General features: G+C 45.6%; 1 protein-coding gene across 1 annotated transcript; it reads right to left on the bottom strand.

Moving 5' to 3' along the window:
• Window positions 1–111: 111 nt before the first annotated feature.
• LOC306795129 (neurabin-2-like) lies at window positions 112–18,134 on the bottom strand. Its single transcript, XM_079293503.1, has 12 exons — window positions 18,083–18,134; window positions 17,246–17,828; window positions 16,220–17,095; window positions 8,261–8,393; window positions 6,262–6,382; window positions 5,835–5,939; window positions 3,927–4,059; window positions 2,249–2,395; window positions 2,101–2,154; window positions 1,798–2,027; window positions 1,615–1,711; window positions 112–1,466 (listed from the first exon to the last, which is right to left on the bottom strand). Exons 2-12 carry the CDS (start codon window positions 17,708–17,710, stop codon window positions 1,416–1,418), a joined length of 2,412 nt encoding a protein of 803 aa, XP_079149629.1. The 5' UTR covers window positions 17,711–17,828; window positions 18,083–18,134; the 3' UTR covers window positions 112–1,415.
• Between the last annotated feature and the right edge of the window lie 1,244 nt (window positions 18,135–19,378).

Raw genomic sequence — 19,378 nt, 5'->3', positions numbered from 1 at the left:
ATAAAAACACAAACTTCACCTTCACTGTTGACCATTTATTCCACAAAACATACAATGCAAAGCATGTGCACTGTACAAGCCTTAATATTATGAAAATACTCATAACATGCCTTTTTTTTTCAATTCATTAATCTTAATTTAGTTTCTGTAGTCATCCAGATCTACGCAGTTACAACTGTCTACTGAACATTGCTTCTGTCACTTTTTGCCTTCGTTAGCTCATATTTCTACCTTTTTTGACTAGATTATAAATATTAAGTAAAATATTTCAGTCTTACCTGAACTATACAAACATACTGGTATGACAGTTGACACGAGGAGACTCAATTCCATTTGAAACTGTGATTGAATTGAAACAGGCGTGAACCCGGCAGTGTTTTCCATGTGCTACACACAGCGGTGTCGAGTGCAGCTGCTGGTTCGAGACGCAAGCGTTTTAAAATCTTTGCTGCTGGTAACGGCTTCTTTAAACAATCCCGGTCCAGTAATGTTTCCCATAGCAGTAGTCCTAACTAATACCAGTTACACAAGTCCTTGACAACATCCATTTGGAGGGGGGAGAGAGAGAGATCCATTTTCATTGGTGGCACAGCAGTTGTGGAGGCTTGTTTCTGTGGTCCTGTTTTTGTGTTTTATTTATTTAAAGAAGCGAGGGGTTGAGACCGGAGGGGTTGGGACGCTCATTGATGAGTCTCTTTAGTGTGTAAAAAAATACACAAACACTTCTGAAAGGTAGGCAGCAGGTGGTTAAGTGACAAAGACCCCTACGAAGGTTGGGTTACAGTTTCTACTATTTCGAAGACCCCTCCAAACATAGTTCCCGTTTCTTCCTCCGTTCCAGTGAAGCACCTTGTTGATGTCTTCTTCAGTGCAATCTCCATCCAATTTACATCACATCAAATATACAACAACCCTCTATCTCATTAGTTTATATTATGTTAAATGTTATACACATATTAAAAAATTTTACAAACCAAACTGATTGTTAAACCACAAAGTATCACATCTGTACAAAAAAAAAGAAAAGGTCACAAAACCAGGCGAAAGAAAGAAAGGGATCTCTTGTTTTCTTTTGGTAATTAAAAGCAACAGCCTGGTCTGTGACAGAACCACAAAGTAAGGGATTCAATACTGAAAAGGAACAGCACATCTAGAGCTCAACAGAGTCTGTATTTGTGATGATAAAACCGTTCTTCACAATCCCATAAATGGTAACAGAAAAACATGGTTAAAAGGGGTTAAAAGTGGCTGAAATACGAAGCCTGAGGACACGTATACAGTATGCGCCCGGAAACCAAGCTCACGGGGGCGATGAGGAAATACCCTGCAGGTCAAGTACAATGACACAGTCTCCTCCTGTAGCTCGTGAAGTTCTGCTCTCTGAGACTCTGAGACAGACAAAAAGGCTTTTACTTTTATAAAGGCTCAGATTTCAGCTCCTCCACCCGGCACTCCAGGTCCGCCACCTGAGAGAGAGAGAGAGAGAGAGAGACGCTGAGTTAACATCACCACCCACATGCTGCAGAGCGAGTCACGTCAGGACACAGCACGGGCCTCGTGAGGTTTCCTCGCTATCGCTGGAATTTAATTCTCTTTCTAGGTCGCCTCCCGTACCTGCTCTTGAAGTTGCCCGGACTCCTCTTTGAGAAGAGAGGCCTCAGCTCCAACTTGTGCACAGCGCTGGGTCTCCTTCTTCAGGTACTCCATCTCCCTGTTAACGGACAACGGAGTGTTTAGACTGAGCGACTCGGACGTGATGAAACAACTCTTTCCTCCCTTGTCTTCATGCGGACTCACTTCTGCTGATACTCCTTGATCAGGCGTTTGGCTTTGCTGTACTTGCGCTCCAGGGCCTGATACTGGGACTGCGTCTCCTTCAGGTGCTCGTCCACCGCCTGGCACAGGCTCTGAGCCTCCATCCAGTAGCCCTCCAGCTTATCCATGCGCTCCTTGTTCTCCTGCAGGGTCTGTTCCAGCTGGGCCTTGTCCATACGCCAGCGCTGCTTCTCCTGCTCCGCGTGGTGCAGCTGGAGAGACGGGCGACGTTTCAGCGAAGACGCACGGTAACATACAGTATTAAATATGATCATTTAAACCTACCTTTCTCTTCAGCTGTTGGATCTCAGCTTGGGTCACAGCATGCTTTATTTGGAGCTTGACAGCAAAGAGAGATGACGATTTTAGTTACCATTCGGCACGTTAGAGGAAAACAAGCTGTGATTACACCGAAAAGGAGTTCACTTCTCACCTCTTTGTATTTATGTGCCAGTTTCTCAGGGTCCGTCTCCAGGGGGGACATGTCATCGTTCTCCGCCAGGTCAAACACCTCGATGGCGCTGGGATACGGCGGGCTGACCTCCTCGTCCTCTTCCTCGTCCGTGCCGTACTCTCCGCCCTGCAGGGACGAGGTCCAGGTTAGGAAACCCGTTTTATTTCAGTTTAAAAAGGTACCGGTTCACCCAAACTACTGAGAGCGAACCGACCCTTAGAGTCACATCTTGCTTCCTGGTTTGAGTCCAGATGTTGCAGCAGCAGGACGTCATGTGTGAAGGGATCATTTAAATAGAGAAAGCTCTTAAAGATCTATCGTGTTTGTAACAGTAAAATGTTGTATTACACACAAGGTAAGGCAATTGGAATTTGTGTACATTTATTGATAAATATTTGGATAAAATGTCACATAGAACAGGATAACGAAGTGTTTATTACATATATCTATAGTGATTGAATGCTGCCTTTAAAAGCACACGTTTATATGCTGTGACACCAAACGGCCACTAGATGGCGCAAAGCTCCCAAGAGCAGACTCTGCTCTCCATTATACAACCTAATGCTTTTCAAGAACCACCCACCATCACACTGCATGAATGGGCCAACTTCCTCTCTGTTGTGATAATGAAAGTACAGGAGTTGTGATGCTTTTTCTGCTGCTCTGTTTACGTAAAACTAAAAAAGAGAGACATAAGAGATCAACAAAGCAAAGGACATCCGAGGGCAACACAATTTGAGTCCTCCTGATCCGCCCCCCCCCTTCGGAGCCGAGCTTGTCGTTTGATCAGACTGATAGTACATGCTGGACACTATAGTGTGGCTTCCAACGACACAGTCGCACCACAGAGGGTCACTTCTGTTTAGCATGGGGAACATTTCATAATCCTAAAGGGGAACAAAGGACACGCAGAGCAAACCATTCGTATTTAAGGAAGTAGTTTGTGCCTGAGCAGGTTGAAAGTTAAATTTGAAGCTATTTTGTGATGTTTTGTAGATTACTTGATGACTTTAAATGTTGATGAATGCATTCAGATATTTTTTTTTCTAATACAGGAATTGCAGGGAGTCTACAGGTGTCCGATAATCAAATTGAATGCGTTTTAACACCTTTTCAAGACAGATTTTAATTAAATTTAAGACTTATTTTCAGACAAATCCTCTTTTTTTCATATTTAAATAAGCAGAGCAGGTAAACATCGCGGTAACTACAACACGTTTGTTCTCATACAGCAGACACTTAGGTAGAAACAGTTACCTTTCGCTTAGACAGCCAGGCGCTGCCGTAGTAAATCTAGCCATTACTTTTCTTATACGTTAACTCTGCTGCAGGAGAACTCATTTTGACAAAAACAGATGCATGGAATTTGATAAAATGTTCATGTTGAAAATAATAACGCAATAACTTCAATTATTATTAATTATTTAATGACTTTCAAGGCCAAATATATATATTAAATGGAATTTAAGACAATTTTAGACTTTTTAAAGACCTGCAGACACGCTGGAATAGATCCTCTCTAAATATTGATGGGACAAGTTTTACATTTCAATTGTCTGAATGTTTTTAAGTGGTATCCTGAATCTTCTATTTAATTCATTTGAATGATGTTGAACATGGTAGTGTATGTGTTTCAGAGGGTTCTTTAGAAGCTCACCTCCTGCTCGTCCATGTACTGGTTGTAGCGCTGCTCCATCATCTCCCTCTGCCAGCGCTCCTGCTCCAGCGTCTGCTGGATGAGCTGGGCCACCTCGCTCTGCTCGCCCGGCTTTTCTCGCCCGATCACGAACCTGTGTTTGGACAACACCAGCAGTCCAGCTCAGTTAGGATTAAAACCTCTCGAAGTGGCGAGCTGAACTGAAATAGTCCTCCATGTGATATGGTATGTATGCATGTGCATGCTAAATAATACATTTATTTCCTTTTACTCCCGTCCACTCAGGAGCACGAACACCGGCTCCACACGGACCAAGAAAGTGTTTTTCATACAGAATAAAACCTCCTGAGTTGCTGTAGTTTAATGTATTAATGTAGCAAGGAATGTGCTGGCTCTTTGATGACAGAACATGTCTTCCTGTTTGGAGCTGAACAAAGGCGGTCTCTGTGGAGTTGGCCTCTCTTCTGTGATTAAAATCAAACCCTGTCTCTCCTTCAGCTCACTGTACAGTTCATAATATGTTTCCTGATTGAGGCTCACAAATCTTCGTCCAATTACAGCGAACGGGAATAAAACCGCAGTAAATCACCATGAAGCCACAGACGGTTATTAAGCCAGCCGCTGCAGCCTTTTCAATTCTGCGGCACTAACGGGTAATTAAATGCTCACAAACGAACTTCCTGCCCCCCCCCCCATCTATTTGTCTGCCTGATATTTTGTTTTTTTAATGAATAGGTCTGAGCTCTGGTGCCCTTCGCCATCACTGCAGCAGATCCATAATGCATGAGCTGTCTGAGGAGGTCTCTGATCTTCACAAGTCACACAACACAAACAATCACCCTTAACGCTACGGACCACAAAACCCTGAATTATGAATGAGCTTAGATTACAAAAGGGGGCAAGTCAGCTCCACCGAAAGGCCAAAGAGCTCTGCTGCAGATATCCCGCTGGCATTTCAGAACGATACTTTTGATGAAGTGTATTTGTTCCTGATAACTGTGTTTTCTGTGGTTCTAGGGACCCTCGTTCAGGATGTCTCAGAGAGGTAGCCTGGCAACACTGAAGGGTATAACCACGACCCCGCGAGACTTGAGATACAAATCTGCAGTCTGGTGCGCTGAATGGGCAGGATGTGGTAGAAGTCGGTCCAGACCGGCGGTGGGTGTTTATCAAGAGGATGCCATCTCTTCCAGCAAGAATGCTGATGTCACAGCGAGGTGCTTTCAACAAAGTGGAACAAGACGAATGTCCTGATCACAGCTGAGGCACGAAGCGAGATGGCTACTGTAGAAATACGTTAAGTTAGAGCGCAGCAGGGCTTTGAGGTAATCTTTACCGTGTTCACACGCACGTTAGCACGTTAGCATGCTAGCATTTGACAGGAACCGAAGCCGCTAGACTCCATTGACAAAACAGTCATTTGTTCTTGAAAAACACGGGAATTGCTGGTCTACCGCCGCCTCGATCCGTTAGTTTGTGTTATTGTGTGACTTTGATGTTTGAAAGACTTAGTTTGCATTCACCAAAGTCACACAACAACACTAACTAACTAACTAATCGTGGCAGCGTTGAACCAGAAACTTCCTTGTTCTTTGAGGTAAAATTCCTGATTTTGTCAATGGAGTGTCGTGGCTTTGAAGAGAGCATGGATGGATATAACGGCTTCTGTTCCCATAAGGAGGAGGCTGTCGGACAGTAAGGTGAAAATATTGTAAATATAGCGTACACGTGAACTGATTTATTTAGGGTGCTAATATAGGTTTTGCTGATGCCCCCGTCCACAGCAGGACTTTGCTCCTGTGCTGGTTTTAAACTCTACACTGGTGTCGGATGATCTGCTTTTTTCTCGGCATAAAAGCGCATCAAAGCATCTGTAATGAACTCACGACTCATCAGAGGAACTCTTACTTGACAGTTCCTGAGGTGTTCCTGAGTACGGAGGCGGCAAAGTTCTGGGTGACTCCCACCAAACTGGTCCCGTCCACCTCCACGATCAGATCGTTGACCAGGATCCTGGAGGAGGCAGTTAAGAGAGACGTTCAGGATTCACAGTCATAGCTCCGCTGTGGACTTCACTCATCATCTTTTCACTGAAGCCCACACAAGCCAAACTCCATTTAAAAAGCCTGAGTTCTTGGCAGCGAGACCCACCTGCAGCTGCCAGGAATCAGAGAGACAAGTGGGACAATGAAGCAACCACGTCTGGAAATACAACTACTAAGCTACCCTCAGTTTGACACATGGTTCAAAAGGCAGTTTGACGGACTTCTTCGTTCTCATGTGTCTTTACCAGATGGAGAATCGGGATAATCCAATTTAACATGAGTTAACGTACCTCCCATCCTTGTGCGCTGCTCCTCCATCCGTGACGGTCTTGACGAAGATGCCCAGCTTCTCCAGGCCCATGTCGGCTCCGGCACCCATCCCGATGATACTGATGCCCAGGCCCTCGCCATCTGAAGCAGAGTGGGGAAATAGCACGACGGTTGTCAGTTTGATATGTGACACCGTCATGTACTTTGCGTGGACTGAGGCGGTGTTACAACTCTCTGTGGGCGGGAAAACATGTCTTTGATTCCACGTCCATGTCATCACGCTTGTGATTTACATTTTTGGGGATAATAATTTGTAGTGTGGAGTGATTTCAGAGAAGGTGAACTTGTGACTGAGAGATTCCTCGATCATCAGGATCACTTTGGGTGGGTAAGTAAAAGAGCAGTGGTCTTCTCTCTCCCTTTACCACATGTGTGATCCACATTAAAACTGCCTGGTGGAGTTTACTTGAAGACAAAGTCATGTTTATATTCAGTCTTACTCACCAACATGCATTGTGTGTGTCCTTGAGGCCGGACAACGCACTTCCTTCCTCATGAAACATTCACAAAGACAATTTGAAACCTTGTATTGTTTACATCAATGATTGCTTTGTCGGCTCATTGACTGCATTTCTTTGCACACTACTGCCAACAACGGTTAGCGTTAGCGGAATAGCACAAACCGCGTGGCAGGATTGTGTATCACATTGTCTGCGTGCTGGCAACGCTGCACAGAGCATCTTTCTGTGATCCTCCATTGTAACTCAAAATGTCTTAATGAACTCAGCTTGTAGAAGAACAATCGAAAGACGAGGACTGTCCAAAGAAATTCTTAGTCGACTAACTCTGTAGTGACTGCCCGACTAATTGACAAGATCAGTAAAACTGAGTTCCTCCACAAAGAATCACACAAAAGCACCACTTTAAATCGTGTGTTCACCAGAGATGCTCATACCTTACTTTGAAGTCATTCAGCAGGACAAATGCATAAAAAACAACAAAGAATCAAAAAATTGTGTCTTAATATCTCATGAAGCATCAGTGTACACAGCAGTTTTAGTCATGAGCAAGGCTGAGTATTGTCATCCTCAGATCTGGCGGGAGAATCTGTTTCACAACAAAACCTGCAGAACGCAGCTTCAACGCAGCTTTTTGTCTCTTTTTTTGTTTTTTTGTTTTTAGTACAGTGAGCAGCAGAGAGTCTCATAAGAGGCGCTCTACCAGGAGATGATGCAGCATTTCTTTGCAGCACATCATCCACAGAGTCAGGAGCAAGTCCATGAAAAGGTTTCTGAAGTATTAGCAGGATCTTAAATCAGCCTTAAGACCAACTGGAGGCTATGCAAGGACAAACTGACTGAAATCCATTTATATTTGTAGTAAAAGCCTGCACAAGCTTCTTTGCATCCTGGGGAGGTTTGAAATAATCCCACTATTTCAGTTAACCTCTTCTTCTGTAAAGGGGACGTTACATAAGTGATAAAACCCCGATTTTTGTAATCTTCGATTAATCTCCTTTGGGATTAATATAGTTTTATAATATAGACGTCACACACAGCAGCACATCATTTCGAACATATGGAGTCCTGTGTTACCCCTGTGTTACCTGCCCTGTACGCAATTCTAAATATAGTCTTCTATAAATATATGAATGCACGATGATGTTGAAGGGATGTTGAGGGAAGTGTGGCTCCCTCGGGGAAAGAGAGATGTTGGCAGAAGGCAGTCGGCACTTAAGGCCTTTTTACATAAGTAGTAAAGAATGTGTCTTTTTATTTTCTTGATTTGGCTTCAAAGAGAGACAGAAAGCACAGATTAAACTGTCCAGTGGGAAGTTAATCACTAAAAAAAACAAATTCTCAAATACCTCTCTGTGAATGTGAAATTGCTTGTTCTCATTTTGTTTCCAATTGTATGCACACCACCCACCCGGTGGCCCAAGCAGGTTCAAATAAATGCTTTGAATTCTTCAAAAAGACTGTGCACATTGAGAAAAGACAGCTTCATAATGTTCTGTACCTTTCTCCAGCTCCGCGGGGAACAGGTCCAGCCTCTCCACCCTCTTCTCCAGCTCGTACTCTGCAGACGCCGCCATGGGATCCACGTCTTCATTGCGCCGGTCGTAGTCCTCGTTGGGGTAGGTGGCAAACACCTGCAGGAGGAAGCAGAGACACTGGATCAAACACTGAAACCTCTTTGTTTCAGACTGTGGAAGGCAGTGGGGGTTTGGTTTTTTGCAGAGAGTTAGATGAGAAGATCAATCCCACTTTTATATCTGTCTGTTAAATATGAAGCTACCAGTAGGAGACAGTTGGCTTAGCACAAAGACTGGCAGTGGAGGGAAACAGCTAGCCTCTGTGCAAAGGCATAAGACCCACCTTAACAGCTCCTAAAAAGTTTGTTGTTTAACACTTTTCATCTGTTCAAAAACGTTTTGTGGTTTGGACGGAGCCAGGCTAGCTGTTTGCCCCTGTTTCCAGTCTTTGTGCTAAGCTAAGCTAACTGCATCCTGGCTGTAGCTTCATATTCAGCCTACAGAATGTCAAACGATTCCTTTAAATAAGTCCCGCCTTCAGTGACAACTGACCCCCTCTGTGGTGTTTCAGTGTTAGCCCAGAGCTAACGCGTGTCCTTTCTGCGACTTGAAAACTGTAGATGACTATTTGTTTATTTGTTTGCAGCCGTTGTGGCTCATCACTGTTTCGTGGCACGACATAGCTTCTCTAGCATGTACTCCAAATATAGTAACTGCTAATGAAAGAAATGAAACAAACCACTTCCTGTGCACCCCGGGGAGTGTGGTGAATGTTGAATCACTTGTGTGTGTTTCAACAGGTGTAAAGAGAGCGGATTGTGTCTTCACTACATGTGATCAAAATCCACTGCAAACTAAACCGTTGTTTTCAGAATATCTCTTCAAATATTGAATCCAGTTTTTCAATTGAATGCCTATGATATGTATCCTCTTATGCTGATTGATATGATGAACACAATTGAACTTTGAATTTCTGTCATTATGTTTGGGCAATAGTTAAAGGACTCACCACAGAAGAATGGGTGTGTTTCATGTCCTAACAAATGCTTTAATATTCTAGATACCATCACCGAACGCTCGGAGGTTGTGGCGATGTACGCAGCTGAGGTAGACGAGCTGGATGCATGGTTTTGATAAAAAACTGACCGCCGGTGTAAATACGCACGTAATGCAATTCAAAAGTATCGACCACTTCAGCTGAGACGGCCACAGCATGTCCGCGCAGAGCCCCGAGCTGTATCGCTTCACAGCGGTAATGCGTATCAAACACAATCCATCACAACCCGCTGAAGTTGCTCTCATGAAGACAGAGGCCTCTGTTTCCCCACATTCACTCTGGTCCACCAGCATGACCGTTTACATAACCACATCCAGCATGCTAATGGAGGGCTTCTGCAGCTGCACACACACACACACACACACACACACACACACACACACAGACACACACACAGAGAGAGTCTTCCAAGATGATTATGCATGCATATAAGCACCACGCTGCATGCTCCACTAGCCACACTGATTCAGTACCTTCTCTTTTCACACGTTCTTTCATGTATTTTAACTAAATTCTCAACTTTCCGCCTCACAATCATTCGCTCCCTCTGCGGCGACACGTTAACACGTCTTTGTTTACTTTCTCTCACTTCTCTCTCTCTCTGCTGTTTACTTTGTCCATCTGTGTTACAAAGTAGCAGCCCGTAGCTTTCGATGCTAACCCTTCGGTCGCATGGGCCCCGAGTCCCTGGCAACCCCCCAGTAAAGAGCCTGTCAGTTTTGACAGCGCCTTTGAAATGTAAGCAGCAACCTCCTCTCTCAGATGTAATCAGTATCATTGCATGTTCATGCCTCATTGAACACTGTACAAGCTTCTCCTTCTACTTTAAAGCCTCCCCTACCCATAAGAAAGAGGTTTAAAATGTCTGTTTGCTCACACAAGTGGTGAAGATTGCATGCTGCTAAGAGTTTATCGGGATCAACGTATTCTTTTAGTGCAGGGATTTTATTACATTCAATAAATAAAGTTTGTTTTATCATTGTTTAATCAGTTAAAGGACCAGTTTTCCATTTTTTGGAAATACACTTTTTCCTTTTGATTGAACTGTTTCTTTAAAAGTTTTATATACGACTTTTAGAACATCAACAAAGCAGCAAATCCACATTAATTAGGTGCAGCAGTACTGATTTGAATTCACACTATGTATTAAGTGAATCAAATTGAACCATACTGCAGATGACCGATCGCGTGGGAGCAGCACTGCAGTCTAATGGCTTTTGATTTAGGTTACCTTCGTATTTGGAGGGATTAGCAGAATGTGGATTACAGACACACAAAATACACTGTTTGCATCCTAAGCAACGGGACATAAAACAACAACAGTGCACTCCAAGCCTGCGTGCCCATTGTGACGCTGTCACGTGGCTCTGCATCACCACTTGAGTTTGGAGATCAGGACGCCACAGCTGGTGGCTTGTGGTGCCCTCGTTTTGTACGCCCACGACGCAGAGGAAGATCAAACACGGAGCAGCGTTTAACGTGGCACTGGAAAGAAAACACACACACAGTGTGTCGTGACCTGCAGCCTTGGGCAACTTCATGAAGGGGTGTCATGATGCAGGCGAGGCAACAATCCAACCCTCTCTGATACTCGATTAACTCTTTCACTTCCCTCCCGCCGTCTGTGCCGTGATCCCACACAGGGCAGAAAGACTTTGGGGATCCTCCACGATGCAAACCTCTCACCCCAAACCTCACACAAGTAGATAGAGTCGTAGAGATGAGGTGGCTATCTTTGGAAGACAAACATTGGGATTAAAGGCAGGGTGATGAAGGGGGTGCTGGAGGAGGACGCTGTTCCAGTTGTGGCAGATAGTAGGTCAGAGAAGCTAACAGATGGCCAGGAAACTCCCTCCCTCGCTTTGCTACCAGCCGCCTGGGATGTCCTAGAAAAGCTCTGTGAGCAGTTAGCTAGAGCCGCTCACCAGCTTGTGTTTGTGTCTGTCCACAGCACCCACTTGGGACTGTGCGGGGTATTAAAAATAACCAGTCACAAATACCATTTCCACAGTGTCGTGACAGAGACGGGGCTAAATGACAGCGCTGCTCTGGAGGCTCCCCTGCAGTGTGGTTGCATCTCGACGGCCCTCTCGGCTACAATGTGGTGATATTTAACCATGGGAGTCAGTAGAGCCCCCCCCCCCCCTTCCCCCACAGCAGCATGTCAACTTCTTTCACTCTCCAAACACAGATCTAATTTTGGATTCAGCCAATAGGATGTGTGGAGGCGGTGCCATTGGTTTTTCACAACAGAAATAGCGCGTTTCCTCTCCGTCTCTCCTTGTTCTGTAGCAGCCGACTTTCCATCATTTTGCATCAATTACTCCACTTTTTCTTGGGGTCAGAAATGCTTGTGGCATGCTTTATGAAGCTGTCAAAGTTAAGCATACGCAGACCAAGAGAAGCACTTTTCCACTTAACGGTTTAATTACACCATTATGAAATGCTCTCCCAACCGCCGCAGGTTAAACAAGTCCAGAAGTGGCAGGTAATTGCTTCTAAATCCTCCTTAAATTGGGGGGTTAATCCAGGTCCCAGATGTGCAACACGCAGGCGGAAAATAAGGATGTGGTCCTGGCTGACTCTCCTCCAGCCAATGAAACGGAAATCGCAGGTTTGTCACGGTAGCAGCTGTCCTGTTTTTGGCAGGCCAGCCGTCGGTCAGCAGTCGTGTTTAGGCTTAGCGTTCGCCGACCCCGAGGAGAAACACGGCAGCATGAGAATAAGGTCAGCGGCGGGCGACTGAACAGCACGAAGGGGACAGCAGCTATAGAACTACATTATGTTGATCGTTTAACATTAGTTTCATTATTGTTATAATGCATCTATATTCTTTATAGACACATATATAATTGGTTATATTTAGTTTGAGTGCAGTGAGTTTCTGTACTACCCCAATAAAGCATTTATTTCTATATTTAATATCCTGCAGGTTTACATGTCATATTGCTTTTGCACATAGTCACAATCATGTACACAGATCTAGAAAATCTGAAGATATATTGTCTTTATTTGTTACTTCATACGATTCAATATTATTTTGCAGAGTTATTTGTATTCATACCTTCCTAACTGTGTCTTTCCCTTTACATGTTTAGTGTTGCTGTGATTTTAAAGCATGAGGCTGATGATGTCTGGTATTTTTCCTATTGTCAACAAATCTAGTAAAAAAATAAACAAAGTCTATAGTTTATCGCTCTGTGTCATAGACCTCCGTCATTGTCCAAAAACATTTAAAAACACAGGAGTGAGCCACACCAGGGGGCATGTTCCTTCATTACACTGTAGTTTATTTTGAGCACAAAACAAATGCAATATTTAGGACTGGAAAGACTGAAGGAAGATGTATACAAACAGCTTGAAAAGACACAACAGCGCTCAGACAACATGAGCGAGGTGGCACATCCTGACCCAGCACCACTGCAGGACCGGGGAGTGCAGGCAGAGTGACCTTGCTCATAATCTGTCTGGTCTCTCACCCCTCCTGGCTGTGAGTAATGCGCTGTATGAAATACTGCAGTCTAAGTAATAGACAGTTAGAGGGTAACTTGACACATGGGGATGTATTACCTCTCCCTGGGCAATCCCTGAGCGGTAAACACAAAACCACCGACGGTTGCGTTTTGGGCGCTCTCCATTTTGCAATTTGTGGCAGCGGACTCAAAAAAAAGCAATTCCTCCTCCTGCGTTTGTCGAACTCAACACCCCTCAGATTATTATAATATGAGAACAGTGTGTTGGTGTTAATGATACAGTGCGAATCAAAATCATAGGTGTTCTTGCAGCAGGCTGGGAGGACTTGCGTAGGCAGCAGGAATGCACGAGAAAGTGTGTGTGTGTGTGTGTGTGTGTGTGTGTGTGTGTGTGTGTGTGTGTGTGTGTGTGTGTGTGTGTGTGTGTGTGTGTGTGTGTGTGTGTGTGTGTGTGTGTGTGTGTGTGTGTGTGTTGGGAGATTTAAAAACAGAAAAGTGAAAGACTGAGCACGGTGATTCTGGTGCATGCAAAATAAATCGGATTATTCTGGTTTGGAGGCAACAAAGCGCAAATCCAGTGGGGATGATCTGATTTTACGCTTTCTTTTAAAGCTTTCCTCCAACAACAGAATAAATAATTTTAAAAAAATCGCAGGAGGCTACACCATGAGCTACTAGTGTTGATACCGAGTGATACAGAATGAAGCTAAGACAAACAAGCGACACCGAATAAATAAGACACGAGGGGCAGCTTCCTGTGTTCGACAAGGACACGCGGCCCTGGAAAGCGAAGGCAAGTCTGTGACGATAACAATGCTGCTATTTTTACTAACAGTAGGAGACTGGTGACAAAGAGCGAGAGGGAGAAAAGAAGCCGCGAGAGAAAGAGTGGCAGGAGGAGCAAAACAAAGACTCTAGTGTGAACTCTACCCGGAGCACAACTGCTATTTTTTTTGTTGCCAGTGTGAGAGGACAGAGACAGACAGACAGACAGACAGACAGACAGACAGACAGACAGACAGACAGACAGACAGACAGACAGACAGACAGGAGTGTGTGATGTAAAACGGGGACAAAGAAAAGGACATGCGGCCCAGATGTCCCACCGCCATCACCACAACAACAAGACTTAATTGTGGCCGAGGGCTGAATTGTTACACGGGGAAATATGCACGAAAAATGGGCACTTCCTGTTTTGGAAGAGAAACCAACTGACACTGTGACTTCAGAGCTGGCAGTTATACAGTCGCATGACATTTGAGCAGCATAATAACGTCCCTCCCATTTGACCTCGCCACCCCCCCCCCCCCCCCCTCAACTCTCCTCTACCCCTGCATCAATCTCCATAACAAAGGCCACACTGATACAGTGTGAAAGGACTCAGTAGGAGGTTATTCTCCGATGACGGCTGCAGGGTCACAACCAAATTCAGCCTTTGTTTTTTTTTATCAAAGCTTATGAGTTAAGACTTCTTTAAGACACCGCATACAATGCTTCCTCCTGCTATTGATCTCACGCAGATAAAATAATGTGATAGAAGTCTGCTTCTGCCGTTTTCGTCCTACTTCACAGTTAATTGCGTGATGGACACGCTGAGCTCGGGTGTAATTTATATGGGATTCATGGGATTTTCAACACGGTGGAAACGTCTTGCTTCCATCCAGGTTGGGTGGATATTGGAGCCTAATACTGGCTGACCAGTATGTCAGTATTTGCATACTACTGGCACACACACACTAATAGAAGTTGCTGTACACAAATGCTTCAGAGGCTACGTTTCTTATTTTTCTTGATACAAGTTTAAAACACTGTTTTTGTTTGTGTATGTTATTTAGAGGTGGAGGTATTAATTAAAAAGGTACGCTGTGGAGTTTACAGTAAGCATTGCGTGTGTCCTTGAGGCCAAAGCTGATTTCTTTTTTTGATATTTTGTAACCTGCAGCCTTTATATCCGTGTTTACATCATCTAGGAATCTATTCCTCTCCATTCAGCCTGATACATTACTTGCGTTACCACCACCATTTGTCGCACAGTGGAACCACTATACCATTACTCTCATTTTACGGCCGTTTGTAAGATATTGAAAGGACCAGTTCAACATTTAAGGAAATGCACGTTTAGAGGCACTGATGAGACAGATCTTCTTATCTTTGGACGAGGCCAGGCTAGCTGTTTCCCCCTGTTTCCAGTCATTGTGCTAAGCTAAGCTAACCAGCTTTTAACTGTAGCTTCATATTTACAATACATCTAAAAACCTGGCAAGAAAGCAAATAATCATATATACCAAAATGTTGAACTACTCATTTGAACTCGACAGCTCTAAATCATTTTGACCTATTTCAAATATTTTTTTAGAGACAAACATGAGGGATTGTTGCCAAAAGTGTTTACGTTTAAAGGGTTGTGAAAAAAAGACAGAGCCTATATAACAGGATTATATCAAGCTTTAGTGACTCGCCACTACTCGCCGATGTGCAGCCATGAGAAGAGAGCGAGAGCAACTTTCGACTTGACTGGTCATGATGTGGCACAGGAGCCCTTCGTCACTGAAATGGCTTTCTGCGTGAGGGATCGTGTGCGATGTGCAGCGTCAGTGCCCACCTCGGCTGGCAGAGTCTCTGTACGCCTCAGACCTCGAGGCAGAGCAGCGACACCGAGCTGGAGAGGATATCTGATGCTCCTCTCCAGATCATTACACAACCCCCCAGACACAGAGAGGCACTTTAAATCAACTCTACCTCCTCCTCCTCCTCCTCCTCCTCTCTCATCTCACTGATCCAAGAGTCTCTTTTCTCACGTCCTCCCTCTCTTTCTCACACACACAAAAAACACTCCATTCCTCACCAAGCTCCCCCATAGGCCGTCCGCCGACCTTTCATTGGCCACCGCAGCAGCAGAGTGTCCACTTCTCTAGAAACAGGACTAATTATCCAGGCCTCTTTGTTCCTCCTCCCCCAGCAATTATTTACAGAAGCAGCTCCCACTGCGCTTCAGATAAGTATCTACATCGCAGATCTTTTGGGGGGCCCGTGTCAGCTGCACAGTAGGAATGCAGGACCGTCCATTAGCAACTGGCTACTGTGGAAGGGGCGGGGAGGGGGGGCGGGGGGTAGTGAGGTGTTAGTAGTGTGTGCAAAGCCCTGTGTTGAAACAGGGTCAAATCAAAATGTCAGCATCATTCTGACACCGGTAGAAGCTGAGTGAGTTCATTAAAACAGCTGACAGTGGTGCTGACTGAGTCTGTACCACGGTAGATAAGCTTTAAGGTCAAAATGAACCAGCCTCTCAACACATGCCACACTATGGACATAATCACAAATCAGCACCTCAGCCTAATTGGACAAAGCTCTGGGTGTACTCCCTACAGTTTAGCATGAATCCTATGTGTTTTTTCCACTGCATGTTTCCTCACCTTGATGGGCTCCGTGCTGAAGCGGATCTTCCTGGAGGGGGGCAGGTCCTCCTCCAGAGGCAGCCCAGAGATCTCCGCACAGCTGGACTCGGCCTCATAGCTGTCATCGACCTCCTCTTCCTCCTCGTCCACCTGGCTTCCTCCAAAGTCCTCCCCCACCGCGCTGTAGGTACTGATATCCACAGAGTCGCGCCCCGACTGGTCGTCTCTGAGAGTCCGGTCTTCTTCGTCCCCAGCGTCCCTGGCCATGTCGCCACCCTTTGGAGAGCTCTGCTTCTGGGCAGCGGTGTCGCCGTTCTCCACAGAGATGTGGATGTCACCTTGCAGTGTTGTGCTGTTGGGCCCCTTGGCCCCATAGTGTTCCTCAGGTTTGACCTCAACACCTGCATCTGACACGGCCTTTTCTCTCTGCTCATTTGGCTCTCCTGCAGTACTGTAAAGTTCAGTATCTGGGGGGCTTTGGTCCCCATTAAAGCTTTCAGACGGAGGAGCCATCCTCGCCCTGGGGCCCCTCGGAGGCCCCTCTTGGCCCGTCTGATTGCTAATATCTTCGTCCTGGTTGCCCGCTGCAAAGGCACAAACCCTCTTTGTGATTATTTTGGAGTTCAACACACCCACCTTGGCGCTGACCCCCCTGGAGGGCAGCGGTGGGGTCGAGGAGAGGCGGTGGAGGTTGTTCCGGAGCTCGGCCGCCCGTTCAAACACGGCACTGAGCTGGCTGACCGTAGGGGACACGGCCTCGCTGGTGTCCAGGCTGTCCAGGGACTCTGTGCTGCCGTTGAAACGAGCCATCACGTCCAACCTGCCCTCCTGGAAGCTTGAGGCCTTGTCGGTCTTCAGGAGAACCCTGGTGGTGGCCAGCTTCTCATGCTGCTGCTGGATCTCCTGCTGCTTCTCCTCCTCCTCCTCCTCCTCCTCCTCCTCCTCCTCCTGCTGCTGCTGCTGCTGCTGCTGCCTCTCCTCCTCCTCCTCCTCCTGCTGCTGCCTCTCCAGCTTCTCCTCCTGCTGCCTCTCCTGCTGCTGTCTCTCCTGCTGCTGCTCGAAGATGCGGCGGGTCTCCTGCAGCTTGGAGAAGCTAGGCGACGAGGCCCGCGGGTGCCCGTTCTCCGGTTTGGTGATGTCGAATTTGCTCACGCGCTCGGACACGGTGGATCCCAGCTTCAGCAACGCGCTGTGGTCCACGTTCTCGTTCAAGCTCCCGGCTCTAGGGAGAGAGAGGCGCACCGATTTCTCGGGGTTCCTGGTGCATTCCTCTCCCTCCGCATCGGCCGGGGATGTGGTCTGCATCTGCTGGAACATGTTCTTGATACGGTGCACGTTGGAGCCGTACCTGCGCCCTCGGGGGCCATCCTGCAGGTCCCCGTTGGCGGAATTGTCTTTGACGGGCTTCAGGGCCTGCATCCCCGCTTCGTACGCGTTCCTGTGCGGGGATGGGCTCCTGAGCGTGGAGCCAGAGCCGGTGCTCTTGGATGTGGATTCGGTCTTCATCATGTTGAGTCAAGCGTCGCAACGGATGCTCAGCGACGGCATGTCTCCTTTCTCAACGCCCGGGTGCCAAATCGGTATTATCCACCAGCAGCAGCCGAAACCAAGCGAGGTGGCGCCCAGACTGGACCGGCAGATGGGGAGAAACAAAAACAACAGATCGTATTAAAGGCCTGCTTGCATCCGCTGCAATCCCCGTCCAATGCAACGGAGAAAGTGAGCACGATGCATCTGTCATTAGCTGGCTTGCAGTTGCTACAATGCCAACCTAACCCTCACAGATAATTGCATTCGTCATTCAAAAATAATAATATTTGCACAGAAAAGTATAACGGTATTGAGCTGCGGATTTACCGCAGCTGACGACAGATTGCTTACGTTTAATCCCTTTTTACAGGCAGCATCATTTTGATCTCTTCACTCTGTGAGCTGCAGATTTCTGGTCCTCCTCTCGCAGCGGCACAGTGCTGCTGCATGGAGGAGGACGCCGCTGGGTCCTAGCGCCCGTTGAATCTGGTGTGTGTGTGCGCGCGCGCGCGTGCGTGTGTGCGTGCGTGCGTGTGTGTGTGTGTGTGGGGAGGATAGCAGTCTGTTCTGGGCAATTTAAGGCATATAATATCATTTTCTATGCTTATCAGAAGTTTATTAACAATAATGTGTTTGAGTGACTGATGGGAAGTGGCTTTTGTTTCACTTATTATATATAAAACATATAAATCAACAGAAGTAAAGTAAATACGTTAACTGTTACATGGAAAATAGAGTTTAGGCCCAACTTAACTAATGAAAAAAATAGAAACAGCCAAATAATAAAGGATAAACAGTTGTAAATGTTAGCTAAAAATAATGAATAATGGTTGAAATAGGTCAAAGTTAATACATCAGATTGTTAAAATGACAACAGTTGGTGTTTAGCTCAATGGTTATATCAGGTATAATGATATATATTAATTATTGCACATATGGATAATGTCAAACGCGTCTATAAAACCCTGTTATGAGAAATTGAGGAGTAAACAGTTTATCACCCACCAGTCCTTGAGAAGTCTTCTGACAACAATGAATATAAACTACCAAAGTGTCTGTGTGTCTGTCAGACAACTCGACTAGCATTAGGACCCAGTGAGACCTCAGGCACGTCAAACCTCTGCAGCCAATTACACATCCGTCATTTGCAGGACACATCTGTGCTAAACTAAACATTATCACTGAAGGCAGACAAAGAGTTTCCCTTTTTGGTTTATGATTTTTGTATGAGGGCCTGATTTATGTACACGGCCACAACACACTGATGTGAACACATTGAGAACACCATGAGAGATTTCATTTCATAACTGTCCTTCCACTTTGCCTTTTATCTCATTATCTACTTTATCTCACAGCAGTTGACGGTCTAGTCTGAAGGACATAACTGCAGGAGTATTCCCTGAAAAGACGGAAGGGCTGTCAAACTGGATGCACTTTTCAGTAAGGTAGTAGTGACACCGACTGTATTCAACTGTAGCCATCAGATGAATTTATTGGAGTAAAAAGTGCAATATTTTCCTTTGAAATGTAATAGTCGAAGTTTAAAGAAACTGAAAATACTCAAGTTAAGTACCTCAAAAGTATACTTATACGTAGTTTCTTTCAGCATGCCTATAAAGTAACTCAGTATATAATTTTATATCACCA

Source organism: Melanostigma gelatinosum (assembly GCF_949748355.1).
Source record: "Melanostigma gelatinosum genome assembly, chromosome: 21".
Taxonomy (NCBI): Eukaryota; Metazoa; Chordata; class Actinopteri; order Perciformes; family Zoarcidae; genus Melanostigma; species Melanostigma gelatinosum.
This window is presented reverse-complemented; position numbering and strand designations above follow the sequence as displayed.

Excerpts from the sequence above, each read along its gene's own strand:
- LOC306795129 (XM_079293503.1), bottom strand. The coding sequence starts at position 17,710 with ATGATGAAGACCGAATCCACATCCAAGAGCACCGGCTCTGGCTCCACG. Across the intron at positions 2,396-3,926 it reads AGTACATGGACGAGCAGGAG|GGCGGAGAGTACGGCACGGA; the intron begins GTGAGCTTCTAA and ends TCGTCCCTGCAG. Across the intron at positions 2,155-2,248 it reads TGGCACATAAATACAAAGAG|CTCCAAATAAAGCATGCTGT; the intron begins GTGAGAAGTGAA and ends TTTGCTGTCAAG.